This window comes from Dendrobates tinctorius, unplaced genomic scaffold, assembly GCF_039654945.1.
Source record: "Dendrobates tinctorius isolate UK_male_01 unplaced genomic scaffold, ASM3965494v1 ptg000009l, whole genome shotgun sequence".
Lineage (NCBI taxonomy): Eukaryota > Metazoa > Chordata > Amphibia > Anura > Dendrobatidae > Dendrobates > Dendrobates tinctorius.
The window spans coordinates 3,064,854-3,092,690 of NW_027361677.1; the positions used below are offsets into that span (position 1 = coordinate 3,064,854).

At 45.3% G+C, this 27,837-nt stretch overlaps 1 protein-coding gene across 1 annotated transcript; it reads right to left on the reverse strand.

Annotated features, from left to right (window-relative positions):
* Positions 1–27,837, reverse strand: LOC141095665 (inactive hydroxysteroid dehydrogenase-like protein 1). Its single transcript, XM_073581851.1, has 4 exons — positions 27,582–27,837; positions 25,067–25,512; positions 14,639–14,866; positions 1–296 (listed from the first exon to the last, which is right to left on the reverse strand). Exons 1-4 carry the CDS (start codon positions 27,835–27,837, stop codon positions 192–194), a joined length of 1,035 nt encoding a protein of 344 aa, XP_073437952.1. The 3' UTR covers positions 1–191.

The following is a 27,837-nucleotide window of genomic DNA, read 5'->3' on the forward strand; positions in this document are numbered from 1 at the left end:
TTAATAAAGTCATTTTTTTAAATGTTGTTGTTTTTTTACATAAATCAATAATTCCAACAGTAAGGGCTTTTTTAATGTCCTTCATTATATTGACCTTTATATATAAAATAGTATAAAAAACTGTTACGTATATATGTGATCACAAATGTGATATTCGCTGAAGAATGTGCATGGATGAAGATTTCCTTTCCTCAGTTGTGTTTTTCTCTGGATAGGTACTCCGCTCTGCACTTTTTGTTCACGTAGGTCCATATAAGTATCCAAAAGTATTCCGGTATCTGGTGTGCTAAAAACATCTAAAATAAGGATTTAATTAGTGAAATTAATGTACTTTGTTAACATCTATAATCTTTTACATGTCCTACTTTAATCACATCCCTACTACACACGCTGAAAAAACTCGAGATATTTAAAACTCCTGGTCCCTAATTTCAAATCCATTAACTGGACCCCCACCTGTAATACTGGTGACTTTGTATTTGGCAGAGGAGAGTTTTGGCACTCAAGGAGCTCAGACACGACTGCACGACCAAAGCTAGATCCAGAGGTCCGCCAGCTTCAGAGCTGCCCAAGCAGGTTGCAAATCATAGAGCATGTGAAACACACTCCTTACTTACATATCCGGACACTCAGACTGCAGGGAGGCAGGTAACAGGCACACAACTGTACACTATAAAATCCCTCTGTTCTTGAGAAAGGAGAGGGTTTTTAGCTCTGTTTTCAATCTCTGACAGCGGCCCTTAAATCACTCATCACCCCTAACGCGACACGATAACAGGGTGCCAATCGTCTGCTATGACAGGTGGGAGTCTGCTGAAGACCACCGTGCATGTCATGATAGTAGTCCTACCAGTCCGTGATATTAACTATATATAGTGTGATAAAGTTATATTGTAATATACAGTATAAGAGATCAGATGATCACAAGTTCATGCCCCTTAAGGGGACTAAAAAGAGAAATTAAAAAAACAAACAAGCTGTGAAACCACAACATTTATCTTAATTATCAAGATGTCTCTTTTCAGTAAGCCAGGAGGACTAGACTGTTATCTATATGTTGACTTTTTAATTTATGCATTTGTTCTTTAGTTGGTCAAGAACCATACACTGTTGTCATATGAGCCATAAACGTTGGTTTTTGATATTTTTGAATGGCTAATGTTAAGCTCTGAAGTTACAGCTGTTCTTATCCCAGTGAGTCAGCGAACGGGTGAGTGTAATTTTGCGCCATCTTTGGTATTGTGCTGTGACTGTTCCACGTCTTATTTGCATGTTTTGTAGTTCAATAAAATATTGTATTGCCTGAGTAGTATTACACCCATGGTAAAAGGAGAAGGGGCGTTTGGTGGGATGTGCCCAGGTCCATGCAGTTTCGGCTAGCAGACTAGAGCACCTGTAAATCATGCACTGAGAGTGTTGCTCAAGATACAGCAGAGTCACAGAACTAACTTCCACACAGTCCACTGTCAATAACTATTTTACTCTTTAACGAAGATATTCCTACTCAGTTTTGATAAATGCAAAAAAAAAGAAATCACATCACACAAACATTTTGCCAGAAGGCTTTAATCACTGTGCTTGACAGCTCGGCACCCAAGAGAACTGGTACTGATATTTTATCTATGTGGATTTACCTGTTGGCGTGCGTGTCTGAACCGGCCACCATTACCTTATTACACCCTGAGAGCAAACTGGTTTAAGTAAGTGAGTGCAAAGCCCGGGCTCGCCTGACGTCTAGCACAGTGGTTCACAATCTTAAGAATATATATTTCTATTTCCCAACCAAATGTTCCCCTTCCGTCCCCGTATGAACTCAGGAAACTAGAGGAAAATTACAAAATCAACCAAATGTATACATATATATCAGAGAAGGTGCCGTGGACAAAGTCTATTAGAGCTGAATCGCTGCTCCACCTTATATTGTCCCACAAAGAGACTCCTCTTTCAAGGAATAGAAAGGGAAACAAGTCTTTCCTGGAGTTTACTGTGTGCTATGTCAGCACCTAAATGTTGCATAGAATCCTTAGTTACTGTACAGCATGAAAAACGTAGTGAGAAATCTAGTAATTCTGGCCATGGATTCCGTTAGATATATTGACTCTATGGACCACATTTTCCTAGCTAACTAAAGGTTTTGTTCTGGCCGTGTGTCTCTTGGCGCCAAAATATATTGTGATGCGTGCATGTTTACTTACTGCAGCGTCGCAGTGGTCTTTTAGCGTTTCTTACCGCCAGGTCTGCTCTGAACGACTTGCCTCAGACGCTCCCCCACAACCTTGTGCACAGCCCGCAGCCGCTGGAGATGCTCTTGTTCCCATGGGGTGATATTTTGCAGCGGTGGGCTCATTGGATCAGGCATGTGAAGATATGTGGGGAATAGCCAGTGATGTTGTGCACCATGTTGTTTTGGGCCCACATTAACTTGGGTAGCTATTTCAGCCAGCGGGCTTTTTGACTGTCCTCCAGAGTTATGGAGGAGAGTGCGGTTAAACCTTCACATGCCCCATTTCCTTGGGAGTGGTGTAGGGTCGTGCGGGAACGCTCAATACCATAAAGCCGATACAACTCATTCATCAAGGTGCCCTGAAAACATGCTCTGTGATCTGAGTGAATTCTCTGTGGACACCCGAACACTTGTATAAAGTGTTTGCAGACCACCTCAGTGGCTGACTATGCTGTCTGATCCCTCGTGAGTACAGCCACTGTGTATTTTGTGAAATGGTCGGTCATGACCAGACAGTACAAGTGTCCCGAGACAGAGAACCCAATCTATACATAGTCAATCATCAGGATCTCTAGAGGTGCAGACGTTCGAATGGTCTGTGAACGTGAGCCCGTTGTCCAGGGCTCTTACTCAGACCACAAGGCCGACACTTGAAACATGCCTCAGTCACCATGTCTTTTAAGTCAGGGCAATACACCAGGCGCTGTAGCCATTTGTACGTCTTGTCGCTTCCACAATGGGCATCCCTCTCGTGGGCTTCCTAGGCAGCCGCCCGCCCCATTGACATTGGAATGACTATCTGCTGTCGGTATTGCAATTCTGATAAATAAACAGCTCGACACAGCAGCCCTTGAGTAACACTCAACTTATCCCACTGTTCCAATAGCTTCATACCCTCTGTAGTCAGACGAGCCTGTTCCTTTGCCCTTGGTTAGACATTACTCCAAACCCACTCTTTCACTCTCTGTATATCCAGACAATCATCCTGATTTTTTCCCCAGTCAGCTAAGGTCTTTCCCAACACCATCGGCATCCCAGAAGCCACCCCACTTGAATGAGCCAGGTTTCGGAATGCGGGTAATAGACTGAGAATCAGGGTTTCAGTGTCCTCCATGTCCTCCAGCTCCTCGTCAACATCCTGAATGGCGACCCTACCATAACCTGGGAAAGTGCATCAGCATTGCTGTTCTCTCTTCCCGACTGGAACCGGATGTAATATTGGTACTTGGAATGGCGAGTCATCCACCTCTGTTCACAAGCCTCTAATTTAGCAGTTTCCAGGGAGGCCACTGGGTTATTGTCGGTCATTACAGTCACTTCAGCACCTGTCAGATACTCTGCAAACTTTTCGGTCATAGCCCATACTAATGCCAAAAGTTCCAATTTAAAGGAGCTATAGTAGTCGGGGTTGCGCTCTGACTCTCTCAAAGATTGACTGCCATAGGCAATCAGTCTCTCATGCCGATATTGAACTTGAGATAGCACAGCCCCAATCCATGTAAGTTTCCATCCATGTACAACAAGAATGAGGCATCGAATCGTGCAAGATCAGAGCACTGGTCAGGGCCTTTTTCAGTGCGTCAAAGGCTTCCTGCCTCTGTGGTCCTCACTAGATGGGTTGATTCTTGGGTCACCCTTTTGTACCCCTCAGTAACTCATTTAGTGGGCTAGCCAAATGGGCGAACTTGGGTATAAACCTCCGATTTTATCCAGTCAGACCGAAAAAAAAGCACGCACTTCCCGGATGGTATTTGGCCGAGGCCAGTTTCAGATGGCGTCCACCTGTCACGTGGAGCCGTTCTGTGTGACGCGACCAGCAGGTCGGTAACCAGAACAATAGGACGCGGCACGTGATACTGTCCTGTGTGACACGGCTCGCAGGCCGGTAACTAAAACAACATGACAAGGGGTAGGGAAACAGTTACAACGGTGGGCCTTGCGATAGGGACAGGGGACGTGGAGACCTCCTGCACTCCCCTGAGTCAGTGTCCCTAACGCTCCTAACGTTCCCTATGCCGATTCCGCACCGGGCGCCGATCACGAACCTGTCACCCTAGCACACCCTACACCTATCCCTTGCTAGGGAGCTGGGTGGCACAGGCACTGGCCCCACTGCTGCACTAATACACACTAAGGAAAAACACAAACAGGGAAACACCACTTAGCTTTACTCTGTTGCACTTGCTACTGGCAACAGAGTCCACCACCAGCATGCAGCTCTCCTCAAAATCGCTGCCACCAAGCTCTGTCAGAGCTAAGGAAATCCCCTATGACTCCTTTCACACCAGGCTCTGTCAGAGCTGCTCTCCAGCTCCTTCCTCCACCAAGGATGGTTGAAATGAACACTATCACCAACACTGATTGCAACACCTGTGACTCTTTTATAGCTGAGCCAGCAATCACACCTGCATTATAATCATGTGCACTGAAGCTAAAGAAACAAGTGCAATGACGCTCACCGCCACCGGGGGGAAACTTAGCACAAACGACACAACAGTGCAATAATCCTAATGGCCACCGGGGGCAAAAAAACAAACCTTAAGCACAGCTTAGGAAAAAAAAAAAGGTTACCTGTGCTTTATCTCAGTCCTGATCCAGCATGGATCATGACACCACCTTGGTGGTAGCTAGCTGCACCATTTCTAGAGTAATAACATGTCTCAGGTATTCTGATGCTGAAATAGTTGACACTTCCTGGGTTTGATCTTGAGCCCGTGATCTCGCAACCACCTCAGGACTTGTCGCAGCTTCTGCAAGTGATCTTCAAAAGAAGGTTCCAAATACCACCACATTGTCCAGGTATATCAACACCGACTCGAAGTTGAGATCACCCAAACAAAGCTTCATCAACCATTAGAATGTTCCTGGGGCATTGGACAAGCCGAACGGCATTCTGTTGAACTCAGAGTCCCATAGGTAGGATGAAAGCAGTCTCGCCTTGTCTTTCTCAGCCACCGGTACCTGCCAGTATCCGCTGGCCAGATCAAGAGTTGAGAAGAATTTCGCAAGACTCCGAGCAGATAATGACTCGTCTATTTGTGGAAGAGGAAAGGCATCACAGACGGTCTGGGCCAGGGGCGGACACAGACTGTAGTGGGCCCCTGTGCAAGAAATTTTTTGGACCCCCCCCCGTCCTTCATAGGGCAACAAAGTTATGTAAACATATAGATTGTAATATTTATTTAGAATGCAACTATCAAATCTAAATAGTAAAGTTGTTTAATTTTTTAATATGATCATAAAAACTAGCAGGCGACTTGTGGCACCGATCCGGCAAGCCCCATTCATTCTCTGTCGGGCTTGCGGCCGGCCACGGCAAGTGCAGTTGTGCTAGGTCCGCGTTACATGGTGCCACACTGCGTTTTTTTAGAGCGGGAAAATCTACACCATGTCAATTTTTGCTGCGGATTTTCCCACCGTAAATGTACTGTATATCTAATATTGAGGCTATGTGTATATATATATACACTCACTGGCCACTTTATTAGGTACACCATGCTAGTAACGGGTTGGACCCCCTTTTGCCTTCAGAACTGCCTCAATTCTTCGTGGCAGAGATTCAACAAGGTGCTGGAAGCATTCCTCAGAGATTTTGGACCATATTGACATGATGGCATCACACAGTTGGCGCAGATTTGTCGGCTGCACATCCCTGATGCGAATCTCCCGTTCCACCACATCCCAAAGATGCTCTATTGGATTGAGATCTGGTGACTGAGGAGGCCATTTGAGTACAGTGAACTCATTGTCATGTTCAAGAAACCAATCTGAGATGATTCGAGCTTTATGACATGGCGCATTATCCTGCTGAAAGTAGCCATCAGATGTGGGGTACATTGTGGTCATAAAGGGATGGACATGGTCAGCAACAATACTCAGGTAGGCTGTGGCGTTGCAACGATGCTCAATTGGTACCAAGGGGCCCAAAGAGTGCCAAGAAAAAATTCCCCACACCATGACACCACCACCACCACCAGCCTGAACCGTTGATACAAGGCAGGATGGATCCATGCTTTCATGTTGTTTACGCCAAATTCTGACCCTACCATCCGAATGTCGCAGCAGAAATCGAGACTCATCAGACCAGGCAACGTTTTTCCAATCTTCTACTGTCCAATTTCGATGAGCTTGTGCAAATTGTAGCCTCAGTTTCCTGTTCTTAGCTGAGAGGAGTGGTACCCGGTGTGGTCTTCTGCTGCTGTAGCCCATCTGCCTCAAAGTTCGACGCACTGTGCGTTCAGAGATGCTCTTCTGCCTACCTTGGTTGTAACGGGTGGCAATTTGAGTCACTGTTGCCTTTCTATCAGCTCGAACCAGTCTGCCCATTCTCCTCTGACCTCTGGCATCAACAAGGCATTTCCGGCCACAGAACTGCCGCTCACTGGATTTTTTTTCTTTTTCGGACCATTCTCTGTAAACCCTAGAGATGGTTGTGCGTGAAAATCCCAGTAGATCAGCAGTTTCTGAAATACTCAGACCAGCCCTTCTGGCACCAACAATCATGCCACGTTCAAAGGCACTCAAATCACCTTTCTTCCCCATACTGATGCTCGGTTTGAACTGCAGGAGATTGTCTTGACCATGTCTACATGCCTAAATGCACTGAGTTGCCGCCATGTGATTGGCAGATTAGAAATTAAGTCTTAACACACAGTTGGACAGGTGTACCTAATAAAGTGGCCAGTGAGTGTATATATATATATATATATATATATATATATATATATACACACACAGCGCCCAGCACAGCCTTCAGGTAATACATACAGCCCAGCACAGACTCCAGTTAATATATACAGTTCAGCATAGCTTTAAGGTAATACAGTCCAGCATAGCCTTCAGGTAATATATACAGCCCACCACAGCCTCCAGGTGATATATACAGCCCAGCATAGCCACCACTCCAGGTAATATATTCATTTCAGCATAGCTTTAAGGTAATAGATACAGTCCAGCATAGCCTTCAGGTAATATATACAGCCCAAAACAGCCTCCAGGTAATATATACAGCCCAGCATAGCCTCTAAATAATATATATAGCCCAAGACAGCCTCCAGGTAATATATATAGGCACCCCCGTTTGCCTTTGTTTCATAATGCTGTCCCCCCAAATGTGGTCTACTTTTGGCATAGTGCTTCTCGACCTATGTGGCCCCCCAGTTTATACTGCTTCTCCCCATGTGGCCCCCCAGTTTATGCTGCTTCTCCCCCTATGTGGGCCGCCCGATTCATGTTTCTTCTCCCCCATGAGCCACCCCATTCATGAGCAGCCAAGCATCTCCCCCAGGGCCCCCCCCATTCATGAGCAGCCAAGGCCATGCTTCTCCCCAGGCCAGGGACCCCCCTATTCATGAGCAGCCAAGCATCTCCCCAAGGGGCCCCCCATTCATGAGCAGCCAAGCATCTCCCCCAGGACCCCCCATTCATGAGCAGCCATGCTTCTCCCCAGGGGGCCCCCCCATTCATGAGCAGCCAAGGCCATGCTTCTCCCCAGGCCAGAGGCCCCCCCATTCATGAGCAGCCAGGCCATGCTTCTCCCCAGGCCAGCGGCCCCCACATTCATCAGCAGCCAAGCATCTCCCCCAGGGCCCCCCCATTCATGAGCAGCCATGTTTGTCCCCAGGGGCCCTCCATTCATGAGCAGCCAAGGCCATGCTTCTCCCCAGGCCAGGCGCCCCCCATTCATGAGCAGCTAGGCCATGCTTCTCCCCAGTCCAAAGGCACCCGCATTTTTGAGCAGCCAGGCCATCATGCTTCAGTTCTCCCCCAGGACAGAGCCCCCCCAAAATCATGCCTGCCATGTTTCAGTTCTCCCCCACCACAGGAATCCCCCAAAATCATGCCTGCCTCCTTGGTCCCAGTCCCTCAGTCCTGCTCAGCTCTGGTACTCTTACCTGGAGCATGCAGGGCAGGCCACAGTCCAGACCAAGAGGATCCACACTGTCCACTCCACTCTCCAGTGTCCAGTCCAGTCACAGTGTCCGCACATTCCTCCTGAGCTGCTGTTGCTGCTATGGGCAGGGGCACACACAGTAGTGACTCGTCTCACACAGACTCAGAGACAGACATGTGACATCACACACTGACCTGCAGCTGAACTGCAGCCACCGTCTGGCTGGCGCCACAGGGGAGGCAGTGTGAGTGACAGTCTGTCTCCTCCTCTCCTCCCCCACAGTGGCAGCGCAGCACTGACGCTGCTCATATCATCTCACCTCAGCCCTCAGGACTGGCTCCTCTGCACTTAGCCTCAGGAGAAGTCAGACCCCCTCCCCTCCAGCAGGGCTGCTCTCTTCTCCTCCTTGCTTGCTTTGCAGCCCTTGTACTCCACATGGCTAATTTGCATTGAATAATTAGCCATGTGGTGTGGAGAGGCAGGGGGCCCCCTCTCCCCCAGGGGCCCCCATTCAATGAACGGGCTGCACAGGCGGTAGGTCCGCCCCTGGTCTGGGCATTCAGCTTCCGGTAATCAACACAGAACTGGAGAGACCCGTCCTACTTACACACCAAGACCACCAGAGCAGCCCAAGGACTCTGACTCTATTGAATCACCTGATTCTCCAACATGTCTTTCACCCCTTGGTTCATTTTCAGTGGTATTTGCCGGTCGGTGCCTCTCTTGGATTGGAGCAGCATCACTGGTAGGGATTTCATGTCCAATATCGGCAGCACATCCGAAGTCCTCTTCATGCCTTGAGAACCACCCCCCTGAAATTCCAGCAAAGTTTCTTTGAGAAGCTTTTGTTGTCCTAGGGTCAAGGTCCAGCGGTCCACCCCCATCAGGTCCATGATTAATCGTCCATTCCAGTCCACGGTTGGCGCTTGTCTTCGCTGGTCACCTATGGCATAAGACCAGGCCGACCTCCTATCTGCCGTAATGTGAAGCCTCTTCTAGGCAAAACTTAGACACATAGACTTCGGCTAGAAGGGTACCACTGGGGACCGTCAACTCACTGTCCAGAACATTTCTACAACGCACGTGCACGCACCCGTCCTTCACAGTGATGAGGGCCCTGGCTACCAGTGGTCTGCTCACCATCCTCTCCTGAGCGGTGGGCTCAATCAGGACCTCCAGTCCACTTAGACGGCATCCTGCTCCCACTGGCATCATCAATATCTGCTCCTGCCATAGTGGGATTTTCACTGAGGTCTTAGGCGGCACTCTCACCCGTCCGACGGCCCGATTACATCTGCTGCAGAATCATCTGAGTCTGCTGGTGTGTGGTGGCCTGTTGCCAATATTTAGGCCCTTCTTTGGCATAGAGATAGTGATCCGGATCCCTGAGCACATTCATGCCCAGGGTTACATCTAATACTCTCTGGGAACGAAGTTCTATGAGGACGATCCCCTTCTTGCCAAGGTCCTGCTCAAATAGCCATACTCGCATCCAGACTATTCCCTGTTCTTCCATTTCACAGTTATTGGCAGCAATCAGCCTGATGATGCTTCCATCTTCCGGCTCCATCATGTCCCCAAAATGCCTTTCAAAGAGCTCCAGAGGCATGATAGTACATTCTGACCGAGGTATGGCTGTCGGTGCAGGGGGTAGCTGAGTCCTTATCTGAGTTACCACTAAGCGGAGCTCCCGTATTTGTTCTTGCATTGCTGTTGTCAGAGTCTGAACCGCCTCTCAGGACCACTGACTCCTCTGACCCATTCCGACCTTCTGTGACTTGGGCACTGCTCACAAATTTCTTAATCATAGGATTTGGCTCCTCTTCCCACTCTAGGGCAACCAGGTAAATATAATCAAATATCAGAGCAACATTACCTCGAGTCATCTCTCAGAGTTTATCCTGTAAGGACTTACTAGCCATCCCTGTAATTAACTGATTTCGCGGGAGACGATCCAGCTCTTGAAAGGCGCCCATGCCTGTTGGGTCGTGTCTCCGGATCTCCTGTATTGCTTCCTGAAGGGCGTACATGTATTGCATTAGTGTTTCCCCCTTACGCTGCAGCCGATTAAAGAATTTGCTCCTCAGCTGCATCACCTGTACACAGGTCCCATGGACCCTTTCCAGCAGAGCAAATTTCTTCTCTATAGTGTCCCTTTTAGATTCAGAGTGCACCATCAACGTCCATCTGGCATCACCCTCTAACGCAATCAGAGCTACTTCTGCTTGTAACTCCGGGGTCAGGTTACACACCTTGTGTCACGGGCAGTAGGGAAAACAGGTGACATGGAAGAAGGGAACCTGAACTGCCCCTAAGGATAAGGAGGGGACCTGACTCTCCTTAACTTGGGGGTACACTTAATGGTAGTGAGGCCCAGTCACCGACCTGCCCTGTCTCCTGTTTAGCCCTAAGCTAAAACCCCCAACCCCCTCCCCAGGAGGTGAGACAGGGAAAAAGTGTACTGCCCCAAAAACTCAAAGGAAAGATTCAACAGACACCATGGGGTTAAAGCAGCTAAAAACCAAAACATAGCTTTATCTGCTGCCAATGCTCCCAGCAGCACAGTAAAGCACCCGATCAGCATTCAGCAGCATCACCACTGCTCCAGATAAGCTGAACCCCAACTGCACCACGCAGGTCCAGTCTTCACCAAGGTTGGTTAGCAAATGACTAGTATTACCAACAGTGATCTGCAGCACCAGGTGGCCTTATAAAGAGAAGTGGGAGTAGTCACCACCTGCTGACTAACTAAACATGTAGTAAATTCAAGCAAAAAAGGAAGCACACTGTAGTGCCAAACCATGCAAACATGAAAATTGAATAATGAATTGCATTACTGCATTAGAAGTATGAAAAATTGAGAACGTTTAGCGCATAAAATGGCCAAGTTATGTGTACCTGGAAGCCACGTTAAGGCATTTCTCGTTTAACGTGTGCTTCCTTTTTTGCTTGGATGTATATGAGTTGGTGACTCTAGGTTAAGCACCTGTTCACACTGTGCTTATACTTGGATGTGACGGTCAGTTTTTGAAATTTGTAAACATGTAGTAAAACCAGCGGCCACCGGGGGAACCCCGCAGCAGACTCACTAAACTTGTAGTAACACCAACGGCCACCGGGGACAAAAACCCATATTAACCCCCGAGGCCTGACAGGAAAAAAGTTTATATAAGAGAATCTGACACAGATCAAAAAATGGATCGTGAGACCTTGACTGCGCTTCGAACCCTCTCTATCCAATCCTGAAGGTCCATGTTATTGCCAGCAAACTTGGCCATGTGATGAAACAGGGTCCCTGCTAGAAGGTATGCTACCTGGGCCGAGATTGCAGGATCAATCAGTACTGGTGGCACAGGGGCTGATTGGTTAAGCTGTGCTGGGTCGAGCTGACCCTGCTGGGCTGAGGAACCAGGAACGGGGCCCTGACACGACTCAGGGGTCTGTTTTCTGCCGTTTTCCCGTCCATAACGATCACTGTATTCTGCCGACGCCAAGGAGTAAATCATGCAACGAGGGTGTTGCTCAAGATATAGCGGAGTCACTGACGAGAAAAGAACTAATTTCCACAAAGTCCACTGTCAAATTTTACTCAGGAATGAAGATATTCCTACTCGGTTTTGATAAATGCAAAAAAAAAAAGAAATCACATCAAACAAACATTTTGCCAGAAGGCTTTAATCACTGTGCTTGACAGCTCGGCACCCAAGAGAACTGGTACTGATATTTTATCTATGTGGATTTACTTGTTGGTGTGCCCGTCTGAACCGACCACCGTTACCTTTTTACACATTGAGAGCAAACTGGTTTTATTAAGTGAAAGCAAAGTACGGGCTCGCCTGCGGTCTAGCACAGTGGTTCACAATCTTAAGAATATATATTTCTATTTCCCAACCAAATATTCCCCTCCCGTCCCCATATAAACTCAGGAAACTAGAGGAAAACTCTGTCCTCAACTACATGGAGATTATTACAAAATCAACCAAATATACAGTCATATGTAAAAGTTTGGGCACCCCTATTAATGTTAACCTTTTTTCTTTATAACAATTTTGGTTTTTGCAACAACTATTTCAGTTTCATATATCTAATAACCGATGGACTCAGTTATATTTCTGGATTCAAATGAGGTTTATTGTACTAACAGAAAATGTGCAATCTGCATTTAAACAAAATTTGACTGGTGCAAAAGTATGGGCACCTCAAAATAAAAGTGACATTAATATTTCGTAGATCCTCCTTTTGCAAAAATAACAGCCTCTAGTCGCTTCCTGTAGCTATTAATGAGTTCCTGGATCCTGGATGAAGGTATTTGTGACAATTCCTGTTTATAAAACAATTCCAGTTCAGTTAAGTTTGATGGTCGCCGAGCATGGACAGCCCGCTTCAATTCATCCCACAGATGTTCAATGATATTCAGGTCTGGGGACTGGGATGGCCATTCCAGAACATTGTAATTGTTCCTCTGCATGAATGCCTGAGTAGATTTGGAGCGGTGTTTTGGATCATTGTCTTGCTGAAATATCCATCCCCTGTGTAACTTCAACTTCGTCACTGATTCTTGCACATTATTGTCAAGAATCTGCTGATACTGAGTTGAATCCATGCGACCCTCAACTTTAACAAGATTCCCAGTGCTGGCATTGGCCACACATCCCCAAAGCATGATGGAACCTCCACCAAATTTTACTGTGGGTAGCAAGTGTTTTTCTTGGAATGCTGTGTTTTTTAGCCTCCATGCATAACGCCTTTTTGTATGACCAAACAACTCAATCTTTGTTTCATCGGTCCACAGGACCTTCTTCCAAAATGTAACTGGCTTGTCCAAATGTGCTTTTGCATACCTCAGGCGACTCTGTTTGTGGCGTGCTTGCAGAAACGGCTTCTTTCGCATCACTCTCCCATACAGCTTCTTCTTGTGCAAAGTGCGCTGTATTGTTGACCGATGCACAGTGACACCATCTGCAGCAAGATGATGCTGCAGGTCTTTGGAGGTGGTCTGTGGATTGTCCTTGACTGTTCTCACCATTCTTCTTCTCTGCCTTTCTGATATTTTTCTTGACCTGCCACTTCTGGGCTTTACAAGAACTGTACCTGTGTTCTTCCAATTCCTTACTATGTTCCTCACAGTGGAAACTGACAGGTTAAATCTCTGAGACAACTTTTTGTATCCTTCCCCTGAAAAGCTATGTTGAATAATCTTTGTTTTCAGATCATTTGAGAGTTGTTTTGAGGAGCCCATGAGGCCACTCTTCATAGGAGAATCCAATAGGAGAACTACTTGCAAGTGGCCGCCTTAAATACCTTTTCTCATGATTTGATACACCTGGCTATGAAGTTCAAAGCTCAATAAGGTTACAAAACCAATTTAGTGCTTCAGGAAGTCAGTAAAAAGTAGTTAGGAGTGTTCAAATCAAGAAAATGATAAGGGTGCCCATACTTTTGCACCGGTCAAATTTTGTTTAAATGCAGATTGCACATTTTCTGCTAGTACAATAAACCTCTTTTGAATCCAGAAATGTAACTGAGTCCATCAGTTATTAGATATATGAAACTGAAATAGCTGTTGCAAAAAGCAAAATAGTTATATAAAAAAAAGGTTAACATTAATAGGGGTGCCCAAACTTTTACATATGACTGTATACTGTACATACTGTACATATCAGAGAAGGTGCCGTGGAAAAAGTCTATTTGAGCTGAATCGCTGCTCCACCTTATAAATGGCCCACAGAGAGACTCCTCTATCAGAGAACAGAGAGGGAAAGAAGTCTTTCCTGGAGTTCACTGCGTGCTATGTCAGCACCTAAATGTTGCATAGAATCCTTAGTTACTGTACGAAAAACGTAGTGACAAATCTAGGATTTCTGGCCGTGGATTCTGTTAGTAAACGTGATCCATAGAGTCAACATACCTAACTAAAAATGCTATTTACCTGCAGTTATAGGGTTATTCTGCTGGAAATAGAGTTAAAAAGCTTCCTGGCCACCTTACTGAAAGGACAGATACTGGGAGAAAATTAACTGTTTTCCCTCCCAGTAACCGCCAGCTTTCAGTCATAGCCACTTGCCCGGAGTATTTGGTTAGTGTCACAACCAGGAGTGGATGATAAATACAGAAGTGGTGACGTGTTTCTATTATACTTCTCCTCTGAATGTTCCACTCCTGATTTTGGCTTCCAAATACTGGTGTAAAATGTTAAACAAATAGTGAACATGGAGTTAACTTTATTTACCTGCAGACTGACCCTATATCTGCAGGTAAATAGCATTGACAGGTTCCCTTTAAACCACTTTAAGAATAAAATATTAAGAGCCTAATTTAACCCCACAACATTGGGAAAGGAATCACTTCCCTTGACGTCCAAAGATACAGTGACCCTTCAAACAACTCTATGGAAGGTACAGAAATGGTGGAGCATGTATGGTGTTTTATGCTTGCATACACGAGTGGGTCAGCAACGTGACTATTATATTGTATTCATACCTCTATGTTCCTTGTTCCTATGACTAATTCATCATATTTACCTTGATGGAGTGAGACCAGTATCCAGTCGTCCTCAGTGACACTCCGATCGTTCTTACAGCGCTCCGTGCATACTCACTCACCAGTGGTATAAACAAGGACTTCTTCTGAAGTATTCCAGCATAGCCTGTCATCTTTGTGACCACAAAGCCAGGAGTCAGGCTCTGTATAAATATGCCCTGGGAGGAATATTCATAGTGCAATGCCCTAGTAAAATTATCCAGGAAAGCCTACAAGAAAAACACAAAAGTATAATTCATTTTTTGAATCTTTTGAAAAATACGTTGTCCAATATTAAGATATTAATGACCTATCCTTAAAAATGGTCATCAAGTCACAGAAATCAAGTTGCGGACACATCTCAAAATGAACTATCCAGAGGAGACTGTGAGAAGCCTGCCTTTATGGTTGAATTGGTTCAAAGAAGCTAACACTGAGGATCACAAACAAGAAAAGGAGACTTGTCAGGTGGTTTCTACATGTGTGGTGCTCACCATGAAGCATGAAAGAGGAGGTGTGATGGTGTCTGGGTGCTGTTGGCGATTTATCGCAAATTTAAGGCACACTTACCCAGCATGGCTACCACAGCATTCTTGTCATGATCACGTGTGTCTGGACGCAGATGTTTCCGCAAGGCGAACCCATGTGACACACGTGACCCTGGATACACCGCCTCCAGTGGGGCGCATTTAAATAATAAAACGTGCAGGTGGATACGCCGCCGCCACCTGGCGAATTTGGGTATTACACGTTATACATACAATCTGGAAACCCCGCCTCCAGTAAGGCGAATTTAAATAATAAGGGGGACCTGGGAAACAATTACAATGGTGGGCCCTGCAATAGGGAATGGGGGACGTGGAGACCTCCTAAGCTCCCCTGAGCCAGTGTCCCTGCACTCCTTACATTCCCTATACAGGCTCCGCACCTGTCGCCGCACGCGTACCTTAACGCCCTCGCTCACCCTGACCCTAAACCCTCACTAGGGAATGGGTCGGTGCGGAGACTAATCCCACCACTGCACTAATAACACACATGAGGAAAGAGACAATACAGGGGAAACACCACTTAGCTTTGCTCTGTTGCGTGCGCTCCTAGCAACAGAGCCCACCACCTGTGTGCGTCTTCTCCTCCACCCGGATCCATCACCATAACAGGATCCTTCACCTTAGTGCAGCCTTGGAGCAGAGTCCACCACCAGTTGCAGCTGCTTAGTAACAGAGTCCCAAGGATGAGTTCAGCTTCTGACACGAAGTCGAGCATGCTTGAGTCCAGCTCAGCAGCCAAGTCCCACATGGTGAGTGCCACTCTCCATAGTAGCCACTCCACCAGTCCATGCAGACACTTCCTGCTGACACCATCACTGCGACCCCACCACGCCATGCCAGCCCTTCGTCCAGACACCATAGCTGACACACGTCCCCTCTGGCTAAGCTGCGCAGCACTCCTCAACAGCTCCATCCTTCCTCCAGGCTCTCCAACTCAGAGTGAAAACAATCTCACAATATCACAGGCAGTGATTGCACACCCCTAGCACACCTTTATAGGGTGTCACACCTGATCCATAATTAAGTGCACAAAAGCCTAAAGTGCAATACCACTAACCACCACCGGGGACAGTCAAGACACCTTGGAACTTTCCAAAGTAAAAAAAGTTCACCCAGTGCAATTTAAAACTGTCAGATCACTTCAGATCATGACAGTACCCCATCCTTAATGAGGGGCCTCTGGACCCTCAAGACCACCCCTCATTAGGGAAACACCTACAGCAGGGACGCCCAGACCCTGAGTTCACCCCACCATTACCTGACACTTCAGGTTTATGACAAACGCACCGCTGGTATTGGCAATAAAGTTCATTTTGGAGGAACCACTCATCTCCACAGCGCCGACCTGGGGAACGAGTTTATGTATGTGTATGTTTGTTTGTTATGAGCTGATCAGGCTCCACAACACACTTCCACAGGATGTTTTTTGGTGGCACACATACATGCTCGTTCACACACAGGTCCGGACCTGAACGTTTAATGCACACATTCGTTTGTCATAAATTTGGTGAACTCATTCTGGACTCTAACAGAGGCGTCCCCCTGAGTCACCACACTCACACCCCCGCCATTCACCACGGGACACCACCCTCCAACCCTCTTTACCATGAGTTCTACGCCTCCCAGGGTTGGTTAATGGCGAGGGTTGAGACTTGTCCCTACTCCCCCGCAGCGCACCTGCTGCACACACCTGGAGGAGAAGGGGACAGGAAGATGGATGAAATATACACTCGCTGGTCGCCTTCCTCCAAGCGACCAGGAGGGCGGCTTCTTCAGTGGTATAGAAGATTTGGCGTAAACCCCGCGGACTATCACACCAGTCAGCTCACCACAGGGGCGTACCCCTTCACCTCGGGGAATACCAGGCAGCTCCGTGGGGCACCATTCCTCCCACCTGCCTGGGTGCGCCCGCATGCATGAACCAGTCCGGCTCCCCAGCAGCGACTCTAGGGGGCTTTAGTACCAGAGCCGCAGGAATATGGAGGAAAATATATACACTCGCTGGTCGCCTCCATACGACCAGGAGGGGCGGCTTCTTCGATGGTATAGAAGATTTGGCGTAAACCCCGCGGACTATCACACCAGTCAGCTCACCACAGGGGCGTACCCCTTCACCTCGGGGAATACCAGGCAGCTCCATGGGGCACCATTCCTCCCACCTGCCTGGGTGCGCCCGCATGAATGAACCAGTCCCGCTCCCCAGCGGCGACTCTAGGGGGCTTTTAGCCAGACCGCAGCCGCCATTTTTTTTTTATTTTTTTATTTTCTGGTTAGCTGAGCAGAAGCCCCAGACCCTGATAACTGCTGCTGCAGCGGCACTAACACACCTTGCCGCTCCCCACACCTCAGTGAGGCCCGGCAGCAAATACCATAGGTCTCCACATGGCCAAGGCTCACCAGAAAAAAAAAACTGTAGGGCCTGTGATAATGTCATGGTCACGTGTGTCTGGACGCAGATGTTTCCGCAAGGCGAACCCATGTGACACACGTGACCCTGGATACACCGCCTCCAGTGGGGCGCATTTAAATAATAAAACGTGCAGGTGGATACGCCGCCTCCACCTGGCGAATTTGGGAATTACACGTTATACATAAAATCTGGAAACCCCGCCTCCAGTAAGGCGAATTTAAATAATAAGGGGGACCTGGGAAACAATTACAATGGTGGGCCCTGCAATAGGGAATGGGGGACGTGGAGACCTCCTAAGCTCCCCTGAGCCAGTGTCCCTGCACTCCTTACATTCCCTATACAGGCTCCGCACCTGTCGCCGCACGCGTACCTTAACGCCCTTGCTCACCCTGACCCTAAACCCTCACTAATAACACACATGAGGAAAGAGACAATACAGGGGAAACACCACTTAGCTTTGCTCTGTTGCGTGCGCTCCTAGCAACAGAGCCCACCACCTGCGTGCGTCTTCTCCTCCACCCGGATCCATCACCATAACAGGATCCTTCACCTTAGTGCAGCCTTGGAGCAGAGTCCACCACCAGTTGCAGCTGCTTAGTAACAGAGTCCCAAGGATGAGTTCAGCTTCTGACACGAACTCGAGCATGCTTGAGTCCAGCTCAGCAGCCAAGTCCCACATGGTGAGTGCCACTCTCCATAGTAGCCACTCCACCAGTCCATGCAGACACTTCCTGCTGACACCATCACTGCGACCCCACCACGCCATACTAGCCCTTCGTCCAGACACCATAGCTGATACACGTCCCCTCTGGCTAAGCTGCGCAGGACTCCTCACCAGCTCCATCCTTCCTCCAGGCTCTCCAACTCAGAGTGAAAACAATCTCACAATATCACAGGCAGTGATTGCACACCCCTAGCACACCTTTATAGGGTGTCACACCTGATCCATAATTAAGTGCACAAAAGCCTAAAGTGCAATACCACTAACCACCACCGGGGACAGTCAAGACACCTTGGAACTTTCCAAAGTAAAAAAAGTTCACCCAGTGCAATTTAAAACTGTCAGATCACTTCAGATCATGACAATTCTGCAATGACATGCCATCCCATCCGCTTTGCACTTAATGGTGCCGTCATTTGTCTTTAAACTGTATACTGGCACAAACCACATCCTTTTGAGGCAATCATTGCAATCAAACAATTCCTGTAACAGTCAATGAGACTTCTGCACCTCTCAGCAGGTATTTTGGCCCACTCCTCAAGAGCAATCTGCTCCAGTTGGCTGGTGTTTGAAGGTTGCCTTTTCCAGACGGCATGTTTCAGCTCTTTCCAAAGATGCTCAATAGGATTTAAGTCAGGGCTCATAGAAGGCCACTTCAGAATAGTCCAATGTTTTCCTCTTAGCCATTTTTGGGTGTTTTTAGCTGTGTGTTTTGGGTCATTATCCTGTTGCAAGACCCATGACTTGCAACGGAGACCAAACTTTCTGACACTGGGCAGCACAGTTCTCTCTAGAATCCCTTTATAGTATTGAGATTTCATTGTACCCTGCACAGATTTTAGACACCCTGTGCCAGATGCAGCAAAGCAGCCCCAGAACATAACAAAGCCTCCTCCATGTTTCACAGTAGGGACAGTGTTCTTTTCTTGATATGCTTCATTTTTCCATCTGTGAACATAGAGCTGATGTGCCTTGCCAAAAAGTTTCATTTTTGTCTCATCTGTCCTTAGGACATTCTCCCAGAAGCTTTGTGGCTTATCAACTTGTAGTTTGGCAAATTCCAGTCTGGCTATTTTATGATTTTTTTTCCAACAATTGTGTTCTCCTTGCTCGTCTCCCATGAAGTCCACTTTGGCTTATACAACGACGGATGGTGCGATCTGACACTGATGTTCTTTGAGCTTGAAGCTCACCTTTAAAAATTTGTTTAGAAGTTTTTCTGGGCTCTTTTGTTACCATTCGTATTATCCGTCTCTTTGATTTGTCATCGATTTTCCTCCTGTGGCCACGTCCAGGGAGGTTGGCTACAGTCAGATGGAGCTTATATTTCTGAATAATATGTGCAACTGTAGTCACAAGAACATCAAGCTGCTTGGAGATGGTCTTATAAATTTTACCTTTTACAAGTTTGTCTATAATTTTCTCTTTCTCATCTCCTGTGACAACTCTTCCCTTCGCTTCCTCTGGTCCATGATGAGTGTGATACACACCATGTCACCAAACAGCACAGTGAGTATCTGTAGCCTCTATACAGGACCACTCACTGATTCCAAGATTGTAGACACCTCTGATGCTAATTAGTAAACACACCTTGATTTAACATGTGCCTTTTGTCACATTATTTTCAGGGGTACCATCATTTCTGTCCAGGCCTATTTCATGAGTTTTATTTTTTAAATTCTGTGGAAGCATGGTTGAAAAGCAATGTCTGACTTTCATTTGTTCATTTTCATAGATTTTTGATTTATTATTACTTTTGTCAGATTCAAGTTATTTCTGTGACCATTGTGAATTTTTCTGTCATTAAACGAGGGGTACCAACAATTTTGACCACGTCTGTATGTATTTCTGGCAAAATGAAAATGTGCAATATTTTAATTACACTGTTCCATATATTTTCAAAAGTTGTCAGGTTCAGTTGTGAAATCAGCCACTTCTTAATGATTTTGACCTCCTGAATTGAAATCTGACAAGGAAAATTTTTGGCTCTTGTTTCTCTGATATCAAAGAGTTTTCCTTTTACTGCTACATATAATTAATGCATAAAAGTTTCAGTGATTTGAAAAAATATTATTTTTGCAAATATAAAGATACGGAATATTTTTTTATCCCAATTTTCTATTTACCTCCAGGAAACTTAGCAACAATTTAAATAACTAAAACCAATCCAAAACTATTTTTACAAATTATAAACGATTACAAAAATTGCACTACAAAATGTGGTCCTTAGGCCTCTTTCACACATCCGGATTTTGTCATCCGGCACGATGCGGCGAAATTTTTAATAACCGGATCCAGCACCGGATCCGGTTTTGTCCCATAAGCTTTCATGGGCGCCGCATCGTGCCGGATGGTTATGCGTCGTGTCCGGTTGTTGCCGGACACGGCATAAATTAGCCTTCCGGCATCTGCAAAAAACGTTCCCTGCAACGTTTTTTGTCAGCGCCGGACCGGCTTTTTCCACAGCGCATGCCCGGACTCTGTGAATGTTAACCCCACAAGTGCCCGGCAAGAGAGAGAGAGATCTCTCTCTGTCACCCGGACACTTGTGAGAGATCTCTCTCGCCGGGCACTTGTGGGGTTAACACTCACAGTGTCTGGGTGAGAGAGAGAGATCTCTCTGTGGGGTTAACCCCACAAGTGCCCAGCAAGAGAGAGAGATTCTCTTGCCTGGACACTAATGTTAACCCCCCATGTCTCTCTCTGTAAAAAGTTTTTTCTAATATCTAATTTGTGTCTTCTCCCATTCAGTATCATCCCATTGCTTCTAGTCTTTCCTTGTGTAAATGAGCCTAAAGCTGTACCCTCTACAGTGTGACAGCCACTGAGATATTTGTAGACAGCTACTAAGTCTTCTCTTTTGCAAGCTAAACCATCCTAAATCCTCTAACCGTTGCCTATAGAATATTATTTGCAGACTGGTCACCATTCTGGTCGCTCTTCTCTGAAGTTACTAAAGATTGTTCATGTCTTTTTTAAAATGTGCCGAGAAATGGACACAGTATTCAAGATGAGGTCTGACCAAGTAGCAGTAGAGAGGGATAATTAGTTCACATGATCTAGACTCAATGTTTCTGTTAATGCAATCCAGAATTGTGTTTATCTTTTTGCTGCTGCCTCACACTATTGATCTATTACTATACCCGGTCTTTTTCACATGTGCTGTTGCTTAGCCCTATTCCTCCAATTCGGTATTTGCTTTTTCATGTTTTTGAATCCTCTTTCTCTTCTATAGAATTAGCTAACCCTTCTAGCTTTGTGTCATACAAATTCAATCAGTTTACCCTCAATTCCTTCATCTAAATCATTGATAAGGATATTGAACAACACAGGGCCCAGAACAGAGCCCTGTGGTACCCAGCTTGAGACATTCAACTGGATGTGGAGCCATTTATGACCACTCTTTGGGTTCGATCACTAAGCCAGTTATGAATCAACATAACCATTGCCTTGTCTATTCCATAGTTGGTAATTTTTTCAATAATGATGGTATGAGGTACTTTGTCAAATGCTTTGCTGAAGTCAAGATGTACTATATCTACTACATTTCCCTCATCGACCCAGTCAGTGATTCTGTCAAAGAAGGATATTAAGTTATTCTGACATGGCATATTAGTTATAAACGCAGGCTGGCTCTGGTTAATTACTTTGTTCTCATCCCGGTACTTGCATACATGTTGTTTAATAATCTGTTCAAAGATCTTTCCTAGTATAGAAGTCAGGCTTATCGGCCTATAGTTGCCTGGGTCCACCTTCTTCCCCTTTTTGAAGATAGGGACAACATTTGCTCTTCTCCAGTCTTTGGGACTTCTGCTGTTCTCCAAGAATTTTCAAAGGTTATGGTGAGTATTCCAATAATTTCCTCTGCCATCTCCTTTAGTACCCTAGCATGTAATTAATCTGGACCTGGAGACTAGAATTCATTTATGTTAGCTAAGTATTCCCTTATTATATCTCTGTTTATAGATAGTGGATTCTTCTGTTCCTTCAATAGTATAGTGAAGATCATTTGATGTTACCTTTACTTTCCAAGAGAAAACAGATACAAAATAGGAATTTTAAGTTTGGTCTTCTCAACATCATTTTTTACCGCTTCCCCATTTTCATCCCGTAAAAATCCTATGGCAGCTTTGACTTCTCTTTTACTTTTGACATGCCCCCAAAATCTTTTTTATTGCTTTCGACATCTCTTGCAAGCCTTAATTCGTTATCAGTTTTAGATAATCTGATGCATGCCCTGCAGGGTCTGCTGACAGCATTGTAATCTTCTTCAGATATTTCTCCCACTTTCCATTTGATAAACATTTCTTTATTTCTTTTTAGCATGTTACAGCCAAGATCCTTGTATGTTTTGAGGAGCTTTGCCACCAACTTTTCTTAGTTATCTGCTCTTGAGTTTCTCAAAAAATTATCTACCACTAAAGCGAATGCTACCCTTGCAGCCTTTTCCTTGCCCTGCAACAAACGGGGAAACTCCACATCTTGAAGAATCGTACAAATCTAAAAGTCCAATAAATACTCCTTCCTTTATCTTTGCTTCACTCAGCCTTGGAAATATATCAATGAGATATTTGAATGCTTTTGTATTTTTATCCATTGCCTTTACAAAGTTCCCCATTAGGCCCAGCTTAATATGCAATAGTGGTAAAAAAATCTTATGTGGGTCAGCAAGTGCTGGATGCAGGACATTTTTACTCCCTGGCTGAAGTGAATGTCGGCGAGGTAAGTCTCTTTTATTGTAGTCATATTCTCTTTCACACAGAAAGCAGCAGTACTTTGTGTATCCACCCTGGAGACCAAGTAAGAGGGCAATGACCTTTAAGTCACCATGCACGGGCCACAAATGTTGGTCATAGTTCAGGCTCCTCAACAGCTGTTTCATGTTGTCATAAGTTGCTTTCATGTGGACTGCATAAACTGGAATTGAAGGTAGCACATTGCCATTATGCAGCAAGACAGCTTTCAGGCTTGTTTGGGATTTAGAGCCTCCATTCCTCTGGATTATGACTTCTATTCAGAGCTTCCATTAAACTGCTAATGTTGCTTCATGCCACAAGATTGACCTCCATGAAGAAGTATTAGACAAGATCTTTATTAAGGTTGCGAAACAAAGAAATTTGAACATCGTCCTCTAGGAGGTTCCTATGTTGTAGCCTAAGAGCTCAGCTTTACTCTTGGGCAGATCAAAATCTCTAACTAGATCATTTGCTCACTTTGTGTTATAAGGTGTGTTTCAGTTGAGATTGCTGACAGAAAGTCTGGGTCGTGAGAGGAAGATGCTCCATGACACCAAGTGCCCTCTTCCTTCTCCTCACTTGACTCCTCTACTGAAAATGTTGCTAGTGCTTTTGGAACCGACACTTTTTCTATATAATGTATTTGACTTATTGCAGATGGAATGATTGTATACAGTAAAGTCCATTTCTTCTTCTTTGAAACTGTTTTCCTAATGTGGGGCACCATGCAGAAATAGCAATTGGTAGTGTGATTGGCTGGCTCTCTCCAGATCAGTAGAACTGTAAAAGGAATAGATTCCCTCTTCCCATGCAACCACTGGGTTAGATGTGATGCACATGTATTGCAGCATATATGTGGAGTCCAAATCTTGTACTGATCTCCTATTCTGCAACCAAAATACGAGTTGTAGGCTTTCTTTATCATGGTAGCCAAGTTTCGACTTTATGATGCAAAATTGACTTCCCCGAATATGTAGCAAAATCTGCTTCGTTAATGCAAGAACAAGACATATCTAAAAAAACCTATAGAAACATGTCAATGTGCTAAGAATCTAAGCTAAGAAATCCTTAAACTATACCTTACACAGAATATTTATAAAAGTAGGTGATGCAAATGTAATTAGGATTACGTCATTGGAGCTGAGTTGGCGTTTTTTCATTGGTCATTTTAAGATATTAGAATACTGAAGGCTCAATAGATTTAATAGATGGTGTAATAGATGAGCTACCAACAATGCAATAATGATGATGAAATAATAAAGATGCAATTTTTCTATAAGTCTGCATGAACAGTGTCATAAGTAACCACAACCTCCACTGGATCTTGAAAACAAGAGCCAATCAGCAAATTTAATCATCATATATTTGCTTTCAGCAACGCAAAATTAGTTTCCTTCAACTGTTTTCATCTCTGAACCAATCTGGCTGTGGAACAGTATATAATTGTAGGAGCCTGGCGTAATCATGAGTTGCAAGCTTTCCCCGCCCTCTTAATGTTGACTGACAGTTTTGTCCTCATGCACTGTAGGACTCTTTAGGTACGTGCACACAATGTCTTTTAGACAACTGGTTTAGCAAGTGGAAGGACATCTGGGGTGGTTTGCGACAGCCTCTTAGCTGGCATTTTTTAAAAACATTATTTATAGAACAGTGAAAGGCTTCCAAGCGGAAACCGCTTGAAGAATGCACAAATAGCGCACTTATGAGAAGTTAAGTCTTTACAAATGTGATGGGGATAATAGAAGCTCAAAAAGGCTGAACATATGAACAGCTTGTCATTTTGACTTTACACTGCACGTTTGTCCTTTTTAGGATTTTCTAAGCTCTTTTTCAGGTGGGTTTCTGTGCAGACCCACCTGAAAAAGCCCTATGGTCACAGTGTGCTGGCAACAGTACAATTTTACTGAGTTTTTCAAAGCTGCAGAATATTTACATGTAACACACTGCTGAAATCAGCGAATAAACGGGGTGATACACTACTGATATTTTTGTTTTAGATGCAGCATTAACTATACCTTGGAGGCAGCATATACCGTCATCAGAGGAACGGGTGTCCAACATGTTCCGGAGGAGACGTTGATTATGGCACCCCTCTTCCGCTGTAGCATACCAGGCAGCACCGCATACACCATCATTACAGCTGCCACAATGTTGACATTGATGATCTCAAGACTTTTTTCTTCTGGAACTTCAATGAGGCAGGCTGGATAATCAAAAAACACTCCGGCATTGTTCACCAGAATCCCAACATCAACATCTACCAGAGCCTCCTTAATGGATGGGAAGACCTCAGGGCCCTTGTTGAAATCGGCAACTATGATACGAGTTTTCACCCCGTAGGTTGCTGTTACGGCCTCAGATACATTTTGAAGCTTTTGGATGCTGCGGCCTAACAAGATTATGTTCACTCCATGACTGGCCAACTCCTCAGCATAGGCTTTGCCAATACCATCTGAGCCTCCTAGGGTGACCAAAAAAAAACAAAAGCAAAAAAAAACCCAACCATATTAGTATTGTATTAAATGAAAAGTATATTTCAAATGAATCCTAAAAAAGAGTTGTACTATGGCATTCATAGTAGATAAGGATGCAGTGCCTTTTGGAAACACCAAGTGGAACAAAACATTTTGAGAGCTCCATACACAGTTTTTGTGGAATACATGAGGCCTATCCGTAGTCTACTGCCCCGTAAGCCAGCAAACAACATTTCTAAAAGATTTCTTCAGCGATTTCAGCAAAACGATTATATTGCTTTAACCTTTTTTACATTTGTATAACTACCATACTTTCTAAAAGCCATAACTTTTTAATTTTTCCATCAATGCAGGGGCGTGGTTTGTGTGGGATGAGTCGTATTTCTTAATGGCATAATTTTTGGGATACATTTAACAATTGAAAAATATTTTATGGGGGGTGGGATGGTTGAATAGAAAAAGACAATTCACTTCCACAATTTATTTTTTAACTTAAAAAATGTGCCGTACCCGCTGCATCCACTAAACAAAGTGGGGGGTTTCTATGTGTTCGGGTTCATACATTGATTATATCCAGCAACTGGAGCAGATTTAAGCTAATTGGCTGGGTCACCAGGTGTTGAATCCTAGTTGATCTCATATTAATAACCTATCTAGAGGATAGTCATCAATTGCTTAGTGCCGGACAGCGCCTTTAATGTTATTTTGTGGCTCAATACAATAACAGTGAAAAACAATTTCTTTTTTTCTTTCATATTTCACTAGTTATGCTGAAAATGTTTTTTTACCCACTTCCCAACTCTATAAATTTATGGCGGATAGTGATAAAGATTTCAAGTGACTTACAAGTCATGGCCTGTGTACACATTATATAACTGTCGGCCAAACGGTAGGTACGTGTGCCGACTGGGGGGGGTGGTCCCTTTTTCTCCGCAAACAGACTGGAGACAGAAACCGATGTGCGTTCAACAGGTCCTCTTTATTGGTCGGTCTCCTGACGACCACAGCAACACAACAGCAGCACGACAGCTTCTACGCTCATGTCCGGGTACTTTTCACTTTCATCTCTTTCCTCTTACAGTGACATCTCTCGCAGTTATTTCACTGTGGCTGCCATTAGGCCCACAGCCACAGCGCTTCCCCCCTGTCCGAAACCGTCCGTCTGGTACCCCCGGGCTTACTCTGTCCTGCGGCTCTCCTGTCAGGGCCACCCCCCTGACCGTCTCTCTCCTCAGTCCCTACCGGAGCTTCTTCTTCTGCCCGTCTCTCCCTTCTCTCTCCTCTTCTCCTGAGCTCCTCCTCCTGGACTGGCTTCCTTTTGGAGCTCTCTCTGCCTATTTATTCCCCTCCCCGGGAATTTCCCTCTAGAGCTCCTGTAACTTCGCCCACCATGACTCTGCGGTTTTGTAGCCTTAAGCTGCTGTTAAGCCCTTTTCTCACTGCTCTCTGCCTCCTTTTTGTGGCCAAACTCTAGTACTGCACCGTCTCCTTTTCCTGCTGTTCTTGGTCTCCCCCTAGTGGCCAAACCCAGTACTTTACCATCTTCCACTGTCTCTAGCTGTCTCCCTGCATACATACACAGCAGTCCACGTCAAGTACTTTTACTGCACATTTTGCATTCGCCTTCCTACTGCAGACAGGTCCATAGGTCAGTCCACTTCCCTACAAAACGATAGTTCAGTTGACAGATCTCTCCTGATATATCCATGCAGAGGAACTCTCTGCTCAGCCAAGTGTACTTTTCTCCAGGGCATACAAAATACGACCACCTACTGAAATTCAGCAGGCTGGATGCTTCTCTTACCCAATATAATTTGTCCAGGAAGAATCAGGAAGCTCCAATACACATTGAAGTTTTGCCCGATTCCTACTGATGTCAGCGAGTTTGACTGTCTCTAGTCTGATGTGTATGGGGGTCTTTAGTCAGGTGAAGGGGTGAAGGGTACCTTTTTACCTCTCTGCTAGATAGTATAATACTGAATAAAATGTAAAGAATGGAGTACAGGCATTTACATTGATAAAGATATATTGTATTTTACAGACCATTTTCACTTACCAGTGACTACTGCCCACTCTCCATATTTCAGTATTGTACTGGTGTTACTAAAAAGTAGAGGAAAGACTTGATGTTTTATCAAGCTACAACACCCACTCAGTAAATGAAGACCTTCCCGCACTGTGTAGCAGGCTCCAACTATGGCCAGAATATCCAAATTATTGTGGTAGGATTGTACGACCTCTTTGGCTAGTGAGACAATGGTGCCTTGCACAATATTTCCCAGCTTGGCAATATTAACGTTGAATGCAGACAT